The sequence below is a fragment of the Neofelis nebulosa genome, chromosome 11 (assembly GCF_028018385.1).
Source record: "Neofelis nebulosa isolate mNeoNeb1 chromosome 11, mNeoNeb1.pri, whole genome shotgun sequence".
In the NCBI taxonomy this organism is placed as follows: Eukaryota; Metazoa; Chordata; class Mammalia; order Carnivora; family Felidae; genus Neofelis; species Neofelis nebulosa.
The window spans coordinates 16,787,827-16,806,784 of NC_080792.1; the positions used below are offsets into that span (position 1 = coordinate 16,787,827).

The window sequence follows — 18,958 nt, forward strand, 5'->3', positions numbered from 1 at the left end:
CAGTAACTCGCGTGCACTTAGTACTCTGACAACTCACAGGTTAACTCTCAAATACTTAGTACGCCAGTAACTCGTGGTAACTCATACACTTAGTAGTCCAGTAACTCAGGCAATAATTTGCATGCACTTAGTACTCCAGGGACTCTCATGTGGTACCTCTCACGCACTTAGTGCTCCTGTAACTCACGTGCAGTTGGTCGGACAGCAGTTGATCCATCTCATGCTGAACTCTACACACACATTGTGACAAGTCGAAGCTAATGCTGACATTCAAAGAACGTTAAGAGGAGCGACTCCTTTTAAAAGGCGCCTGTTGGAAGGGGCGGCATCCTGCAGTTTCCAAAGCAGTCTTCCATCCAGGGCGCCATTTGTGCCTGTGCAAGAAAGGTGCGGCGAACCGCAGACAGGTGAAGTCACTGCCCGAGAGGCAGGCCAGACTCCTGCTCCTGCACCGGTGGCGGGATCATCGGTTGGTTTTCACTTCATCTCACTACTCCCGATGCCGCGTGTTCTTTCAGAAAGAGCGTAGGACCTCTCCCCAAATCAGCTGGCCGAGAGGTAGGTACTGGATGTCAAGGCCACGGTAGAAAATAGGATGCAGACGTGCCGAACTGCCCCGTGGGTGTAGTCAGCCAAACCCCAGCTGCAGAGACTCGCCAGGGGGAGTGCCCTGGGTTCTCTGATGGGTAAATTGTCAGGAAAAGAAAGAGGTGGGGCGACGACCTGAAGGTTAAAAGAAACCGAAAAGACACGTCATTTTGGTAAAATGAACAAGACTAAACCGTAGCAGGTGGACGTGCGTGGGTAGGCGAGAGATTATTTTTAAGACACAGGAAGTGATTACGATAAGGAATAGTGGTCACTTGGGGCGGAGGGGAATGAAACTGATTGGGTCGAAGCACATGAAGGGTGACTTCTGATGACTGGCCAAGTTCTGTTTTTTTGACTTAGGGTTTCATTAAAAAGGTGCTTGCCTTATAATAACTTGCTAAGATACAGATTCGTGGGTTTTCCGGATTCTGTGCTTTTATTTTCCCCTTGAAAGGTTTTCCAAATTGTGTGCAGACATCAGTGCCCCCAGCTTCCTCATTTCTTCTTCGGTTTGGGAGAAAAAGGAAAAAGCTGATTTTGGCTAAAAAGGGAGACTAGGGATGAAGTAAAATACCCATCATTTAACTCGTGGAGGGGGTGCCAGGCCCGTCAGAGCACTGAGGGAAAATCCACAGCAAGGAATCAGGTTTTTAGAAGCCCCTTGTGTTCCTGCTGCAGGGACTATTTGATTGGAGATCCACGCTGCGGCAGGGCAGTTGAGAAAAGCGTGGATCGTGAGCTCAGGAAGGGTTGGTGAGCACCTGCTGTGCCCTGTGGTGGGCTGGGAAGTGAGGAAATACGAGATGGTGTGGAATGAAATCCTGCCTCTGTAAAGTGTTTCCTCTGGGCAGTCAAGCCAGTGGCACAGGTCAAACCCCAGTTGCCAGGCGGAGGGGGGCAGCCGGTCAGAGCCTCAGAAGTTACAGGTCCGCGCGGTTTCAGAGGCGTGCGCACATTTGCAGCCCGAGGTCTGCGTTTGCTCATCCTGGCGCCGCCCTTGGTGCTGGGGGACTAACTGGCTTCTCGATCAGTTGTGACTTCCTCTGCTACCTTGATCTAGTTGCTTGGCAAAATGGGTCTTCTCAGGATATTGAGAAGACTAATCCATACTAAAGTGACTGTAGATTGCTTTGCAGAATATCACTGGTAATATTGAGAGAGGCGGCTTGATGTAGTGGTTAGGAGCAGATTCCAGAACCGTGTTGGCTAAGTTAAATCCTAGCCCTGCTACATGCCGGGTGCGTGACCCTAGGTAAGTTACCTAACGTCTCTGTGCCTCACTTCTACTAAAAGGGGACAGCAGGGGCACCTGGGTGGTTCAGTCGGTTAAGCATCTGACTTTGGCTCAGGTCACGATCTCACAGTTTGTGAGTTTGAGCCCCGTGTCAGGCTCTGTGCTGACAGCTCAGACCCTGGAGCCTGCTTCAGATTCTGTGTGTGTCTCTCTCTGCCCTCCCCCACTCATGCTCTCTCTCAAAAATAAAAACATTAAAAAATTTTTTAAAAAGGGACAACAATGTTTCTGTTTTCATGATGATCAAATAAGTTAACATTTATAAAGGACTTAAAATGGTATTTGCCACTTAGAGCTTTATAAATGGTTACCCAGTAAACAATATTAATTGTATATCCTCACAAAGTGCTGCACAGACAGCATCTACCTGACTCGTACCAACAGCTCTATGAAGTGTAGATACCTTATCACAAAGGCTAATACAAGATAACGATATTCACGATTCCATTGGTTGGAATCTAGGAGACATGGACACTCCTCTGTCATTACCATGACCTTCACACATACCTGCATCCCACAAGCCAGTCCTCCGCTGTGTTTTTGCAGCAAGTCACACCAGGGACCCTGGACGTCTGCCTCCAAAACTCTAGCACCCTTACTTTTCCAGTCATCCTGCTGACGTGTAGGGGATCTGAGGGAGCCAGAATGTAATTACCCAGCCGGAGATCAGCCGGGAAGCGGAGGTTGACATTTATTGGATCAACTCACAACTTCTACAAGGGAGCAGAGAGAGCTGGACATACAGATCTCGTCCTCCAGGCTTGCTTACAACACTGTAAATCCAAAGGTGTGACCATCTGGCCCAGGCCTCTCGATCTGTAGGCGTGAAGGTGCGAACGTGGAAGGGAGAAAGGACTCACCCAAAGTCACGCAGCCAGACATCGTCCCCTTCACGTGCCCAGCAGGCCTTTCAGGTGGATGTTAACAATCTTCATTTGGTAGATGGGGAGATCCCCCGGGGAAAAATAGTAGCAGGGCTGAGACTGAGACCTAACTCTGCCTAATGCCAAAGCCCACAGACGTGATCCACATTTCAGTTTTCCTCTCGGAAGCAGATAATAACATTGGACCAGCCTTCAGCTGCCAGTGTTGGCTGTTCCCTAGTTACGGTAGATTTGCTTCTAAATTCCCCTCGCTCGTTGGTTCCCTCCCGTTCCACGCCAGGGTGACAGGCCCACGTTTGCAGTTTGGAGTGGTATCTTGCCATGACCCAGTGACACCAGCACCGTTGTAAACCCCTAGATCACAGTAGTGTCCTGGTGAGGGCTTTGAATCACGAGTCCTGATTAAAAAAAAAAAAAAAAAAAAAAAAAAAAAAAAAAAACTGACTTTCAGACTGCACAATATTCTAATTCTTATGGTTGGCCCCACTGGCTTCTGAGTGATGATCACAGGGGTCATTGTTTGCATTTTTCAGGGAACACTGGGTCTTCTCAAGGCATGGAGGAGGGCAGTGAGTGGTCAGGAATCTCCTAGCTCGTGGACCCTTAACGGCTGTCCTTACCCAAGGATGTGAATACTAGGTAGGGGACTGCCAAGCATCCTGGGATGTGCTCAGAAATGCTAAGGATATCGAGGGGACTCTTTGAAAGACGTTGTTGATGCTTCTTGGAACTTCCTGTCCTCTGAACATCCTCCTGCCCAGAGCTGGATAGATTTCAGTAAGAACCTCAAGTTCTTTGGGGAAGTTCCAGACGGGGGAGCATCCCAGATTCACATGGGTCCCCTAAGGCAGCTGAAGCAGAACAGGACCTTGACCGCAGGAAAGCCTGCCCCGCGCTGTGAGGGACGCTGAGCGGGAGCAACACCTTGAACCTCTTGGCTCCGCTTGTTCTTCACACCAGGCTGCAGGGATACAGCCGAAACCTTCCAGGGGTTTCCCATGAACTTGCCTTTTAGAAAAATTGCACATGCTTCTATTAAGAAGCTATTAGGATGCGGTATTAGGGAGTCGCCCTGCAAAGGAGCCAAAAGAATTTGTTCTCCATGAGACATATCGGATACAAGTAAAAACCTTATGTTGCGATGTTTGCTTTTCACTGATACTGGATTCCTCCATTGGCAAGAACATCCGTCTCCATGACTAAGAAGAATCATCAGTTTCTTAAACTGGATCGAGCCAGCCCCCCACCCAGAGGCTCTCCGGCGGGAGAAGGGGACCTCGGCCAGGGGTCCCCATCAGAGTCCTCTTTCATCACGGAACGTGCTAAGTATTCCCAAGCCTCCATGCTCAGAAGTGGACACGAGTGCAGGAGACCAAGGACCTTCTGAAGCCAGATGAGGTCATCTTGGACAGCAAACCTTTCCCAGGCCTACCGTCCACCTCCTGATCTCTCAGTGGTGATTTAGTAGATGCATTTTGTAGCTCCTACTCTCCCCGCAGGCCTAGGCTTCGGGGCTCAATATCTCATGATCATCTTTTGTTCTGTTACTGTCGAGCCAGGTGCCCTAACCCCTGATAGTGAATTCCTTGTTTATTTATTATTTATTTTTTTTTTTTTTACTTTTTAAATGTTTATTTTTGAGACAGAGAAGCAGAGCATGAGCAGGGGAGGGGTGGAGAGAGAGGGAGACACAGAATCCGAAGCAGGCTCCAGGCTCCGAGCCGTCGGCACAGAGCCCGAGGCGGCACTCGAACCCGTGAACCGCGAGATCATGACCCGAGCTGAAGTCGGATACTTAACCATCTGAGCCACCCAGGCACCCTCATTCCTTACGTGCAGGCCCTGAAATCTTAGGGTGGCCTGTGTGGCCTCACTGACAGAGGGTGTCACTCTGCTGCATCAGAACTTGACCAGAGAGAGGGCTGTAGTCTCTTGGAAATGGGTGGAAATCCCTGAGGAAGGAAATAGGAGGTGAGAAAGGCTGACTTGCCCATGAAGGTGGAAAGGGAAAAGACTCCCAAGATGGAGGTCATCCGAAGCCTCTCCCTGCATGGACAGCCTGTGCCCAGAGGGCAACACAGACCAGGAGGCAGCAACTGGCAAAGTACCTTGTTGTTTTGTGCGCCCAGAAGTCATAGTTCAGGGTTGATGACGAGCCTCAGCGGAAGAACGTTGCACAATTTTTAATTTCCTTCGCTGTGCGGATGTTGGACCTCACAGGGCACAGAGCTGGCCACCTCTGACTATGCAGCGATGGTCGGTACCTCTCTCAAAAGCTCGGATCCAAAGATGGATGTAGGGCGTCTAGAACATTCCAAGGCTAGCGATGAGCCCTGCCACGCGCCTTCTCCTGGCCTGTGTTGTGCTCTGCGCATGGGGTTTCCAAGCAGAGCCTCCTCCGGGAGGACATGGGGACGAATGTAACATGTTCTAGAAAAATCTCAGAAATACCTGGTTTCTACGGGACTCCGGAGCAAGTCTTCTGGAAGGGATAGCTCTGACCCTCATAAATGAGCCTTTCTCCACCTGACTTGGCACCCCAAAATTAGCTTCTTGAAAAAGAGAGACTGGGACTAACATCTATCAAGCACTTAGTATGGTCCGGGTCCTGTGGTGGACACCTAACCTACATTTCCTGTTCAATCCCCACAGCCCTAGAGGTGGGTGGTGGTGGTCCCTTTTATGTGAGGAAATGGAGAATCAGAGCATCCAGTTCTCCCCGAAGGTCTCACGGATTCACGCAGCCTACCTGATCTCAAGGAACGTGAAGGTCATTTGTCTGGGCGACCCCTCTGGCTTCCCCCTGGAACGAGCTGCCTGAAATCCAGGAGGGAAACCATAGAGGAAGCCATGGTGCATCTTATGCTCTCATCTCAGAAGTTACACACCATCCCTTCCGCCATTTTCTAGTCATTGGACGTGAGTTTCTAAGCACAGCGCACGCTCCGAGGGTGGAAATTAGGTTCCCCCTTTCGAAGGTGGGCATGCCAAAACCTTTGTGGACCTATTTTTTCCATCACAGTCACTGTTGGCCACTGGTTCCCAAACACCTGAGCGTGCAGGTGAACCTTAAGCCACCTTCTCGGTCCTGGCTCCCTAGGCTGAGGGGTCTCTAAGAGCGGGGACCCTTCTGAATCGCCATTGTCACCATTAGAACCAAGCACAGGGCCTGGCACGTGGTAGGTACTAAATAAAGTAATTAACAAATTGAAGACTCAAGTAATGAGTCTAATGATCACATCTCGGCTATCTGGAGCCTATCCAGGTTTATCCACTCACCAGCCAAGTGATCTCATACGAGTAATTTTCACGGGAAGGCCTCTGGGTTAGAAAGGGATCTCTACAGCCCGTCTGAGCTCTCACTCAAAGCGGGGGAATCCAGGAGCTCTAACTCGTGGAGGGGAGTTACCGCAAAAAGGATTTGCAGCCTCTGTGAACACACAAATGCGAACAATCTCCCTGGCAGTGGGGCCATGGCTTCCTGACCGAGGATCGTCTTCTTTTTACAGATTGCCCTGCTCCCCAACAGTGCTGCCGACCTGGGCAAGTACATCACTGGCAACAAAGTGCTGGCCTCAAATGCCTACCTTCCAGGACCTCCTGGGCTGCCTGGGGGCCAGGGCCCTCCTGGTGAGTTTTGGGGAGGGTCAGGGAGGGTGAGGGAGCCACCAGCCAAGACCTGCCAGAAGCTGCCACGAATGCAGGCTGGACACAGATCAGACTCCATGGGTGAGGGCCCCGGCAGGGGTCCAGGGAGCTCCCACACCAGTGTGATAAGAAGCCTGGGGGTGGGAGTGGGGGGGATCGGGTCCTCGAGCCTGAGAAACCCTCACAACCAGGAGAAATCTGGGAGGAAAAGGTCATTGTCCTGGGCTTGGGTAGGATTCTTAGAGATCATGTTAAGTTACAGAGAAACAAAAGGAAGAATTATTTCTCATGTCAATGTACAAGAATAGAATCGGGTAAGGAACCCCTAGGGCCCACATCTTAATCTTAACCTCGTTCTTCCTCTTTCCCCTGTTATTTGTGAACACGCGCACACCCGTATTTCTTTTTGTATCTGTATATTTTTTGTAAGTCAACTTCATTGAGGTACAGTTATATACAGTAAAACGTACCCCTGTGATCACAGTTCAACGAGTTGTGACAAATGCATACGTCCTATATCAAGCCCTTACTAATCAGCACCCTATCACTGTATCAAGACATAGATTATTTCCATCACCCCACAAAGCTCCCTTGTGTCCCTTTGCAGTTTACGCCCATGTCCCCAGCTGTAGGCAACCACTGACCTGCTTTTATCACTAGTTTTGTCTGTTCTAGAACTTCAGAGCAGTGGAATCTCATCGCGGGTGTGCTTTTTATCTGGCTTCTTGCATTCAGCGTATTGTTTTGGAGATTCACCCTTATACTTGAAGAAAACCCTAAACGTCCCATCATTCCATCAGGAAATACACAACGAGAACTTTCGAAAAATAGTTACATCGCGTTTTGTATTTTATCGTGAGTCCCTCCATAGATGAACAGAATTTTTTCCGCACCAATAAAGGAAATGACATTCGTGTTAGCAGATGATTCTAAACCATGGAGGGTCTTATCCCTGATTATCGTCACTTAGTAGTGTGCTAGATGTTAGGAGCGACCTGGCGTTCTAATGAGAAAGACGAGGCACAGAGAGCAGAAGCCAGTAGAACAAAACAGTATCTGCATGCCCCTGAGTAAGTGAACAGGGGCTTCCCACCGTGGGAGCTTATGGAAGGGAGAGACCACTGTGGCCTCCCGTGACTCCAGGACTCGGGTTTGACCTGGACATGAAAGGCCTTGTAGGGTTTGTTCGACCCGGAAGGACGTGGGCAGATTATAGGCTGGAATCTCAGCAAGAACAAAGGCTCAAAATTCTTTCCAGACTGTTTACATGTTTTCCTTTCCACTTATATCTTAATCGCCTGGTTTCTAGCCAACATACGTACCCTGGGCCTCAGTCTGTACAAGGAGCAAGAACTGGTCCGGGACTGTGGTTTACCCTCTTGTTCATCCCCTTGGCCTGAGGTACTCTGGGCCGTGGTGGAGTTTTCTCCAGATGCCTCCCACAGGCAGCCTCTTGCTGAGTCTAAGTAGATGTGGGTCTCCTTACGAACTGATTCCTAGCACAGAGCTCTCCACCCTTCTCTAAGCCAGTGCTCTTGCTCTGTTTCCCTGGAGGAAGTTCATCTCCAGACCAGTCTACGTATCAGTGCAACAAGGACAAATGAAGGAGAAGCAAGAGAACCGTTGGCTGGCTTTCTTCTCCACGAATGACTTACCAGCCCTCCTTTCCCGTTCTGCCATCTGATTTCTAACACAGTTTGAGCTGTCCAGGGTCCTTGATGGAGCAGTGAGTAACCGAGGAGTGACTTTAGCAACGGACTATGCCCTTGCTGGGTGCCTTCAGTTCTTGCTCACCCCTTAATTCCAGCATCAGCTTGTGATGCCCTTCGTTGAAATGTATCAGGGCAGCCAGAGAGATTAGGAGGTTTCTCCTACCCATAACTAGAAGTCCAGTCCCGAGGCTAACGATAAATCGCAGTCTGGGCCGCCAACATTGGGAACTACGGTGGATTGGAAACCTTTGACTTTGATGGCCGCTGCTCTGCGGCCCCCACAGCTATGTATAAGGTGCTTCCGTTTGCACATCAAAGCCCCACATCCTAAGGACCCTTGACATACAGTGATCTCTGAAGTTCATTGATTGGGAAAATGAAGGCCAAATGTTATCTCTGGCCTTTCCTTGTACTACTGGAGTCGAAGAATTTAGTCACAGGAGGAATCTGGTCCATTTCTCAGATAAACTCTTTCAGGATGTGCTTAGAACCAGTGTTGAAAGTAAGGGGGGTGAAACGTGTTTGGATAGAACATTAACTGTCTTTAACTTTGGCTTAGTCTATGAGCTAGAAAAGACTTCCCCAAATATGAAAAGCCTGGTCTTCGTTTCTCTGACATTTGACTTGCTCTGTTTTCCAGTGCATGAGAATCATTCCATCCTGTCCCTGTGGTTTGTCAATAGTAGGAGCTAGCTAGGTATCTTCCAGAAGTATTACTGTATGCATTTGAGATAGCCGGTGAATAATTATCGCACAGCAATCAGCCCACCCTCTTCAGTGTGCTCACTTGATGTAAAACATTTACTAAGCAGCCTGTGTGTACCCAGGACTCCGCGAGTGTGCTGACGATTCGGACATGGCCCATGCCCTCACAGAGTCTACAGCTGAAAACAGGTTAAAACTCCTGTTGTTCCGTATGCAAAAGAATGGAGTTTGACCCTCATCTCACACCATATACAAAAATTAACTCAAAATGGATTCTAGATCCCGATGTAAGAGCTGAAATTATGAAATTCCTAGAAGGCATTATAGGAGAAACGCCTCATGATGATGGATTTGGCACAGCTTTCTTGGGTGTGACACAGATGACAAAAGGGATAATAGACAAAGGGGTCTACATCATACTTAAAAGCTGTGCGTCACAGGGTGTACAACCAGCAGAGTGAAAGGCAGTCTACAGAATGGAAGAAAATGTTTGCAAATCATTCACCTGATAAGGGGTTAATATCCAGAATAGAAAAAAACCTGCAACTCAACAACAAAAAATCAACTCGATATAAAAATGGACAAAGGACTTGAATAGACATTTCTCCAAAGTTGATATACAGACGGCCAACAGGCATATGAAAAGATGCTCAACATCACTAATCGTAGAGAAATGCAAACCGAAACTTCACATCCATTAGGATCTCCCTTAGGATAGCCACTATCAAGAAGAGAAGAGAACAGGCGTAGGTGAGGCTGTGAAGAGGGGAGTCTTGTGCACTGTTGGTGGAAACGTAAAATGATGCAGCCACTACGGAACACAGGGTTCCCCAAAAATTTAAAAGTAAAACTAATATGACCCAGCAATCCCACATCTGGGTATAATATCCAAAAGAATCAAAAGCAAGGTCCCAAAGAGATGTTTGCTTGCCTGAATACAGGACAACACTATTCACAATAACCAGGCTACCCAAGCGTCCATCAGTGGATGAGTGTATAAACAAAAATGTGGTATACACAGGAAGGGAGTATTATTCAGCCTTAAAAAGAATGAAATCCCGCTGCATGCTATGACATAGATACACTTTGAGGACATTAGGCTAAGGGAAATAAACCAGTCACAAAAAGACAAATGCCATATGATTCTAATACGAGGTATCCAAAGTGGTCATGTTCAGAGAGACGGAAAGTAAAATGGTGGGGGCGCGTGGGTGGCTCAGTCGGTTGAGCATCCGACTCTTGCTTTCAGCTCAAGTCATGATCTCACCGTTTGTGGGTTCGATCCCCACATTGGGCTCTGCTGCTCTCTCCCTCTGTTTCCATCTCTTTCTCTCAAAATAAATAAACTTAAAAAACAAAAACAGAATAGTGGTTGCCAGGGCGCCTGGGTGGCTCAGTTGGTTGAGCATCCAACTTTGACTTCGGCTCAGATCGTGATCTCACCGTTAGTGGGTTCGAGCCCTGCGTCGGGCTCTGTGCTGAACGCTTGCTCAGAGCCTGGAGCCTGCTTCAGACTCTGTCTCCTCTCTCTGCCCCTCCCCCACTCACGCTCTGTCTCACTCTGTCTCTCGTAAATAAATGTAAAAGAAAAAAAGAAGAATAGTGGTTTCCAGGGGCTGGCAATAGGCACAGAGTTTTAGCTTTGCAAGATGAAAAGTTCTGCCGATCTGTTGCAAGACAATGTGAATGTACTTAACGTTACTAAAGCGTACATCTTAAAGTAGTTAAAATGGTAACTTTCATACCATATGGCGTTTACTGCAATTTAAAAAAAAAAAAAAAAAAAGGTTCTCCTAGAGCTTACACCCTTTCCCCCCCTCCCCCCACCCCAGCTGACATCCGGGGCAGAGGTGAAGTCTGCACCAAGCGCTGCCCTACAACTTAGCAGCCACGCTCCCCAGGAGCCAGTGAGGCTCTCCCTCACTGTGTCACAGACACTGGGCCCCGCCCAAGCCGGAGTGGCTGTTTACAACTCTCTGTGTCTGCAGTTACAGACAGATGAGGCCTGTAGGTCACGTCCCCGTCAGCTTCCATGATAAGTAAGGCCACATTCTGGTCCTCATACAATTACTATCAAGCAGGCACAAAAGCAGTCCTGTAGCTCGCTCTTAAACTCCATATACTCCCAGTGCTCTGTCGATTTAGGCCTCAGAAAAGAATTAGAAAACAAAGCAAAACCCTCAGTGTCTACAGGGACGAGGCAGGTAGGCACAGGTGAATGCAGAGCCAGGGTGTGAGCAGTGGGGAGGAAACTAAACCAGAGAGGGCAGAGCCCCACTTTGAAGGGGCAGCCCCTGTGTACAGCTCTGGTCAGGTGTGCCAGTGGGAGAATCGCAGTCCAGGCTTTACTTCTTCCTGTTTTCAAACAGATCCCAGAAATCTCCCAGTTTTTAAACCGTAGGACATTCAGAGGATAATGGTATCTGTAAACAACTACACACACCTGTATGGAGTATACGTGTTGTGGATTTGCATATGTGGATACAGTCATATACGTCTATATCTGATATATAGCCAATGTATATATCTATGATATATACATACACCTTATATTTATACTGTGATGGTACACAACGATGTAACCTGCTAATTCTCTTGCAGAGAAGAGGCATTGAGATGCCCCCGGAGAAATAAGGTCTACAACGATTGCATAAGGGATTGAGGATTCTGATCACGTCAAGTTTAAAATGCCTACAGGGCACCTTAGTGGAGATGTCAGAAGGCGCAGGGCAGATTGCAAAGAGAAATGGCTGTAAAGGGCTCCCAGACCCTCCTGTCGGCCAGAGCCCTTGTCCTTTTCATGGGATATGGAGCTAATGAGATGTTCTCTGATTACAGGCTCACCAGGACCTAAGGGGAGCCCAGGCTTCCCCGGTATGCCAGGCCCTCCCGGGCAGCCCGGCCCACGGGGCTCCATGGGACCCATGGGACCGTCTCCTGATCTGTCCCACATTAAGCAAGGCCGGAGGGGCCCTGTGGTCAGTACTTTATCAGACATCCATTTGCTGCTGTTGGGGAAGGCGTGTTCTTGTCCCGTGCTTTTTTTCCTCCCCTTCAACTAGATCCCCGTGTCTTATAGGGTCCGCCAGGTGCACCAGGAAGAGACGGCTCTAAGGTAAGTCTGATGAGTGGTCCTTACAAGCTTAAGATTTCCCATTTTCAACCTATTGGGCAGGCACCAAGTAAAGCTCAAGCACTGTTTATTGTCCCCATTCTGCATGTAGCAAAATCGAGACACATCTCCCCCCACCCCCCAAAGCTGGAAAGGACATCTAAAAAGCAAACACCTGTGATAACAAAAACAACAACCAAAACCATCCCTGCGAAAGATTACCCCAGGGCACCTGGATGGCTCAGTCGGTTAAGCGTCCGGCTTCAGCTCACGTCGTGATATCGCGGTTCATGAGTTCGAGCCCCACGTCGGGCTCAGTGCTGACAGCTCGGAGCCTGGATCCTGCTTCGGATTCTGTGTCTCCCTCTCTCTCTGTCCCTCCCCCACTCACGCTCGGTCTCTGTCTCAAAAAAAAAAAAAAAAAAAAAAAAGTTAAAAAAAATTTTTTAATGAAAAAAGGAAGATCACCCCTATAAATTTTAAACAAGCTGCTGGGTTGCCATAGTAGCACATGTCTTACTCTTTAGCCAGTGTTCTTTCGTGGGGCTCTGCGGTGTGTCCCCATTCTTTGACACAGTCAAGAACAGGAAAAGCTGCATTTTGTGCAAGTGGGGGTTTCGCTTCAAGAGCCGCCTGCCTCGCAAATAAGGCAGGGTGTGTTACTTTAGAAAGTTTCTAAGTTGTCACACACACACACACTGCCTGGAACACAGGCATTCCTCGTGTCAGATTTGGTCTGGAAATACACAGCCCCGGGGGGACATCGGAATGAGAGACACTTGCCCCAAGCAGATCTGTTCCAATGAGCAGTCCCGGGAGCCGAGCTTCAAGCTCCCATTTGTTTCTGATAGGGGACACTTGTCATTTGTGCAGGGCAATGGTTACGGTGAGGGTCTAAGTAGAAGACCGGTGGTGGTGGCATCCACGTGGTCTCTGTCCACAAAGCTAATCTGACCTTCTTGCTTGCAGGGAGAGAGAGGAGCACCCGGACCCAGAGGGTCGCCAGTAAGTAGCCCTACCCGTCCCCCTCCCCCAGGGGGAATGTCCTCAGGGACGTAGCTCAGGGGGGGCTACAGGTTGGTCTTACCAGCCGAAGCCAGCCCCTTCCAGCCTTTACTGAGCCTACCTAAACAGAACTCGGTGGTTAGGAGGGCGATCACGGAGGACTTTAACAGCTGGTTGGCATTTATTTTTGACACCGGTCTTCTGTTTTAGTTTTCTTTTATCGTGGCTAATCTTTATCCGGAAGGTGTTCTTTTAAGGTTACAAACAAAAACCAGCATGCCATGAGCCTGTTTCCCAGTATGTCCTAAAACATCTGATGGTGCCGTCATAACCCTGAACACGTAAGAGTTTAGCCGCCGCTGCAACTCGAGCAGATCGGAGGACCATCCCTTCCCAGAAAAGTACAGAGATACGCAGGGCTGCTGGGGATCTCTTGAGAGTAAATGAGCTGGGATATACAAGTGGTGTCTGGGAAACGAGAAATGAAAGTCAGTCTCCAAAGGACAGAAAATTCAGGCAACTCTAGTGCTATTGGAAAGATCAGTGTCCTTTCTGAAGAAAAGACAGCCTTGGCTTGGATGCGGGAGGTCTGGGTCCCCGTGCCAACACCTCCACCTCTTAACCGTCCGATCCTGGCCATCCTTAGCACCCCCGGATGTCCCTCCCCCTGTGCACTGCCAAGCAGTGTCTGAGCTGTGACCCTTCGAGCGAGCATCGGTTAATGTCAAAATACTCTCCACCAAGTGCTCTGCAGATGAGATTGCTCTCTCTGGGAGCTCCAGCAGCAGACGTTGCGGGGTAATAAAGATTGTACCGCAAGCCGCTAACAAGCCCAGACCTTGCTTGTTCACACGTTATCTTGCTGTGCCCCACACAGCGCCGTGTAGAAATTGAGGCTTAACAAACGCTATATATAATGATAAAAGTCCAACCGATAGAAAGATTAGGAAGTCCTTGGACCTTTCCTGGTCAATGGGGAAGGGGTGCCTTTACAAGCATACTTTCACCTTCAGTCTGGTGGCATTACAGTCAACGATCCTTAGAGACGTTCTAACGGTTTCATTTACTTAAAAGATAACATTTTGAGCATTTGTGATGCTCTAAGCCCTTTACGTGTATTAACTCACGTAAATCCTCACTTACGAACCCTACGAAGCCCCATGACACTGGGACAGTTATCATCCCCATTTTACAGATAGGGAGGTGAAACCCCGAAGAAGTGGGGTAACTTGCCCGAGACCAGCTAGCGGGCCACAGAGCCGAGATTCAGACCCAACAGAACCCCAACCCCTTAACCACTGCTCTACCCTTTCATAAGTATCTCCTGGTTTTCTTTGGAAGGCAACGTAGGAGAGTTCTTCTGTTCCTTGATTCGAGGCAGCCGAGAGTTAGAGGAGAGGAGAGGTGAGCGTGTTGCCACAGCTCGTAGGGGAGATGAAGGGATTAGAAGACCATCTTAAGAACTCCCCCCCCCCCCGCCCCCTACCCGGCTACTGTAGTAGCTGTTACGTTTGCTCCATTTGGGACACAGAGTCATCTGCCACACAGCTGCCACCAAGCAGGGGGAGTGGCAAGTCACAGAGCCCACGGAAGCCATGGCTTGGCACAGGATTGAGTGTGTGGTTTTCTGGCTTTGATTCCTCCCCCGTGCACAGGGACCCCCTGGTTCTTTTGACTTCCTGCTGCTGATGCTGGCCGACATCCGCAATGACATCGCTGACCTGCAGGAGAAGGTGTTTGGGCACCGGACGCACTCTTCAACGGAGGAGTTCCCTTTACCTCAGGAATTTTCCAGCTCTCCGGAAGCCATGGGCTTCAGCTCTGGAGACGAGTACCCAAAAACAACTGAGACAAGAGACTTGGGACCCACCAGAGACTTTTATCCTTAGCCCATCCTAACATCTTCATGCCAAAGGAGGAGCAAAGAGTGTTTTCACCTGCAGTTAAGTCATATACAGAAAAAAAAAAAAAAAAAAAAAACTGGAGACCTAGAAAAGATACATTCTTAATTTCTTGAGCTCTTTTCCTGCCTCCTCCTTCCTCCTCTTCTTCCAAATACTGTTCTCACAGTCCCCCTGCCGGAGACATGAGGGAGTAAGTCGCTAATTACATGTTTCCTTCCAAGAGCCATTGGGGGGGGGGGAGGGGGGAGGCGGGTGCTGGGGGTTGGCTGTTCTACATTGGAACTTTCCCTCCTTCATACTGAGGAATTTCTGGATTTCTGAGTTAAGTACTCTCATGGTATCTTAAAGTTTAGCAGAATATCCAAACGGAAAAAGTGGCAAGGTAAGTTCTGAGAAAATGTGAGGTTACTTATTAAAAATATATAGATGGATATGTGTCCAAAATCAGTAATCACTCAGTATCAAAATTAGGCTGCTTCAATTAAAATGGGAAGGCAATAATGTATATTTACCTTGGCAGATAATTCTTTTTCCTTGTCAATCTAACAGTCTAATATATTTTAAATGTTCTACTCTCTTATCCAACCTCGTTTCCCAATATTGATTAAAGAAAGGAGGGAATGGAGTAGGAACGGATATTAGGGAAAATGGAGAAAAATTAGAGTCCTATGTTTACTGTCCTATAAGTTGCCACATTCTAAGTTCAAATATGACCATTAAGGGTTCATGCCCTGCATATCTGCAAGTTGCTTGTAGCAATAGGAGTAAAAACTCTTCTCAAAACAAAGTAAACAAATGAAGAACCCTTATTCCCATTAGAACAATGGGCTTTGCCAGGACATTTTAAAGCTGCTTGATCAAATGAGTGGGCTTGCTCAGTAAATCACAGATATTAAATAAGGGTGGCTGACCCTTAGGGAGACGCACTGAATGGCCAGGCTCAGACTGGGTGCCCAGAAGGTGCCATTACGCCCTGATCCTTGTTGGATCGGTGTGCACTGGGGCTAGAGGCTGCAAGGAGGTCGCTCACTTGGGTTGTGGGGGAAGGAGAAGGATAGCCTCAGGCAGGGACCCCACTGAATCTGCAAAGGCAAGTAAATATGCCATCATTGGGAATTGGAAGTCCTTGTCTGGGGCGGGTGAAGCTTGCCAACACAGATACGCTGTTAGAAGTTCTCTTGGATGCAGAGGGAAATAACAGTTTTTCTTGTTTGGCAGAAATTTGCTTCCCGCTCTTCCCATTTTTCCTTAATTTTCCATAACTTAGTCCAGGTTCCAGTTCTTACAGCCCTTCTTGATTCCCCTTCCTCAGCAAATGCGGGAAGCAGTTGGGAAAGTGGTGTATTCTCAAACGCGCCATTGAGTCTGTGTTTGCTCGCACAGCCGCGAGCCTTTCCAGAAAAAGGCCGCCTCTGGTTCCATAGAGACTGGAGCGAGAGCAGTGCTGAAGAGACCAGGAGCATTTTCTGCTTTGGAACATCATTGGGGGAACGTCTTGGTTTTGATGGGGAGCACGCGGGGCTCCTCAAGTCCATGTTCGCATCTACCACGTGGAAAGGCGGCCACCTGCTCGGGGCCCTTCACCCCGGCGTGGACCCGCACAGATGCTCGCTGGCACACGCACGCCTGCTCATGTTGGGGTTCCTGTTCCCCACCCTGCAGTTTGTCCCTGTATTTCTGGGAAGGGTGTGTTTACTCATTCCATCACCTTTTCACCCACCACAGAACTATCTTCCTGGGAAAGCTTCTTTAAAAGCCACTGTTGGTGTTTGTCGTTCCATCTTTCCGTCTTCTTCCTCCAGAACGATAGGCAGGGCTTCTGTGCGCGAATCTCAAGTGACAAGAGCCTCCCTCCCCCTGTTGCCATCAAGTTAAAACCCTGGGATTCCAGTCGGTCAGCTGGTGGCTGGAGTTTCCACGGACCCTCAACACCACTGTTTCTTTCTGCTGCAAAATCCCCAGTGACGGTCCATCAGAAAGTTACAGCGACAAGCAAACACGTTCTCAGTGCGCCTTCTCTAGCATTTTCTGTCGCTCCCCAGTCTCTCCGGAGTCCCATCTTCACCGCAGAAGGCCTCGCCAACCTCGGGTTCACTTAGAGCTGAACTGAGCGGCCGTGGATTCCCATCTGGAAAGCATTTAACGTTGCCGGCTCGTGGAACACAATATTTAAAGGGTGTGGATGGATGAATGCTAAAGAAAATTCTGCACAGGCTCCATGAGAAATGATTAGGTCCATCTTTGATTTTTTTTTTTTTAAATGAGGATTTGTGTTTGGAAATATGTCTCTTTTTTTGTCAAATGTTCGTAATATACAACTGAAGAGCACGTTTGACGGGAGGCTAGGATAATACATTAAAAAAATGAACTGAAGGAAGGAATAGTTGGGATTCATGAGACTAGATAATATTCTCTAGCCAAACACACAATAACCTGTGTCGTATGATCTCAGTCTGCTAGATCAGCTTATAAAATAATTGTTCATCCTCAGATTTTCAAAACCATGGACTGCTCCCCCGGACTAAAAAAGTTCTCTGTAGGTCCAAATTGTACTTTTCAAAAATAAGACCTAATAGTGCATTGTTAATCCTAATGTATCTTTTAGTTTTGGATAGAAAACCAAAGCTCACTATGTAAAACAGGGGCTTCTCAAAACCTAACGGGGGATAAAATTTGCTACCGTTTAGCTGAGCCGCCCCATGTTTTATGGGGGGAAAAAGATCTTTGTACACCTCCTCAACTCCTTAGCGAAATACTGACTTTCATTTTTTGCACCCTGATGACTAGAACTTAGAATAGGACCTAATAATTGCTTTTCTTTTTGGAAAGCAGTGGGAATAAAAATAATGCCGTTGAAAATAGTGCACAGAAGGCACCATTTTAGTTTAGGAAAACCCTCCTCCCTTCCTAAATTCCAGAAGGAGAAATTACATGCTTTCCCAGGCCAAAGAGTATGGGGGCACAAGGGCAATGCTGTCTTCTCTGTCCTCTGTTAAGTCCAACACCTGCTACAGAGTGAACTGACCAACTGAAGTCATTTCTACTCTATGAACTCAGGTGGGTTCATACAGGTAAATAATAAATACACATTGGCATGGAGGGAGGAGTATTACCCCACCAAATATCGGGTGAAGGGGACACTGGTCATGCTCCCTTTCCAGGGTTCACAACTGTTTGCCTCGTGATCGCTTTTTCCAGACAGGCAGGGGAAGGAGATATTCTCCGTAATTAAGCACCAGGCATCTCCTTGGGCTGAGAGCAAATCCCTCACCATACTTTGGGGGTCACTGCCCCTCCTCCTCTCCTCAACTCCAGCCTGTCAGAGACACAGCCGCCTCATTGTGCAACCTTGACATCTTTCCGATAACCTTCCTGAAAAGGAAATTTATATACGGGAATCCAGGCCAAACAACTAATAGAATAGAGCCGTCTCAAGTTATTAATAATGAATTCAGGGAAATAGATGAAATTTTTCCTGGCATGGTCAGCATGTGTATTTCACAACAAATCAAAAAACAATTTCCATTTGGAAAAAAAAAAAAAACCATGACTGATTGCTAAAGCATAAAATCTTGGACTTCATCTGCTCCTTCAAAAAATATTACTGCTTTAGGGAAATCAAAGAAGAAGGAAAGACCCTTTCACGCATCCCCCTGAGACTTGAACATTATTAGATCCTGAAGCATGTGCCCTGGGGATTTAATGTGTCACGATGGTTTTTTATTTCCTAGCGATTACTCCTGTACTTCAGTAGCCATGTTCATTATTTATAACAGGTCTATATAACAGCTGAGCTAGTATCGGAACAGTTACGGATGTGATACTATGAAGTACTTTTGATAAGATTATATATGCTTAATAACAAAGTTATTTTTCTTACGTGGTTGTGCTGTGTTTTGTACTGACTCCCCGTCTTGCAGAACTGAGCTGTCTTTTTACAAGGTGAATACAAGGAGATCGAGACATTTCTCCCAAGAGCTGGACCCTGCATTCTGGCAGGCCGCCTGTTGGGGTCTGAGTGTGGACCCAACATCTGAGTCTGAGTCAAGGTCTAAAGGCCCAGGTTCCATTGAATCTGAGTCTCCAAGGCCCATGTCTCCAGC

At 48.0% G+C, this 18,958-nt stretch overlaps 1 protein-coding gene across 2 annotated transcripts in view; it reads left to right on the forward strand.

The window, feature by feature from the left end:
• Positions 1-18,734, forward strand: part of CCBE1 (collagen and calcium binding EGF domains 1) — a 232,388-nt gene extending 213,654 nt beyond the window's left edge. The window contains exons 7-11 of one of the 2 annotated variants that reach the window (XM_058691925.1): positions 6,279-6,399; positions 11,673-11,812; positions 11,914-11,949; positions 12,916-12,951; positions 13,598-14,734. In XM_058691925.1, coding sequence (XP_058547908.1) covers positions 6,279-6,399; positions 11,673-11,812; positions 11,914-11,949; positions 12,916-12,951; positions 13,598-13,753 — 489 coding nt within the window. In that variant the 3' untranslated portion in view covers positions 13,754-14,734. Of the gene's footprint in view, positions 1-6,278; positions 6,400-11,672; positions 11,813-11,913; positions 11,950-12,915; positions 12,952-13,597 lie in introns of both variants that reach the window. The other variant, XM_058691924.1, reaches the window with a different exon arrangement.
• The last annotated feature ends 224 nt before the right edge of the window (positions 18,735-18,958 follow it).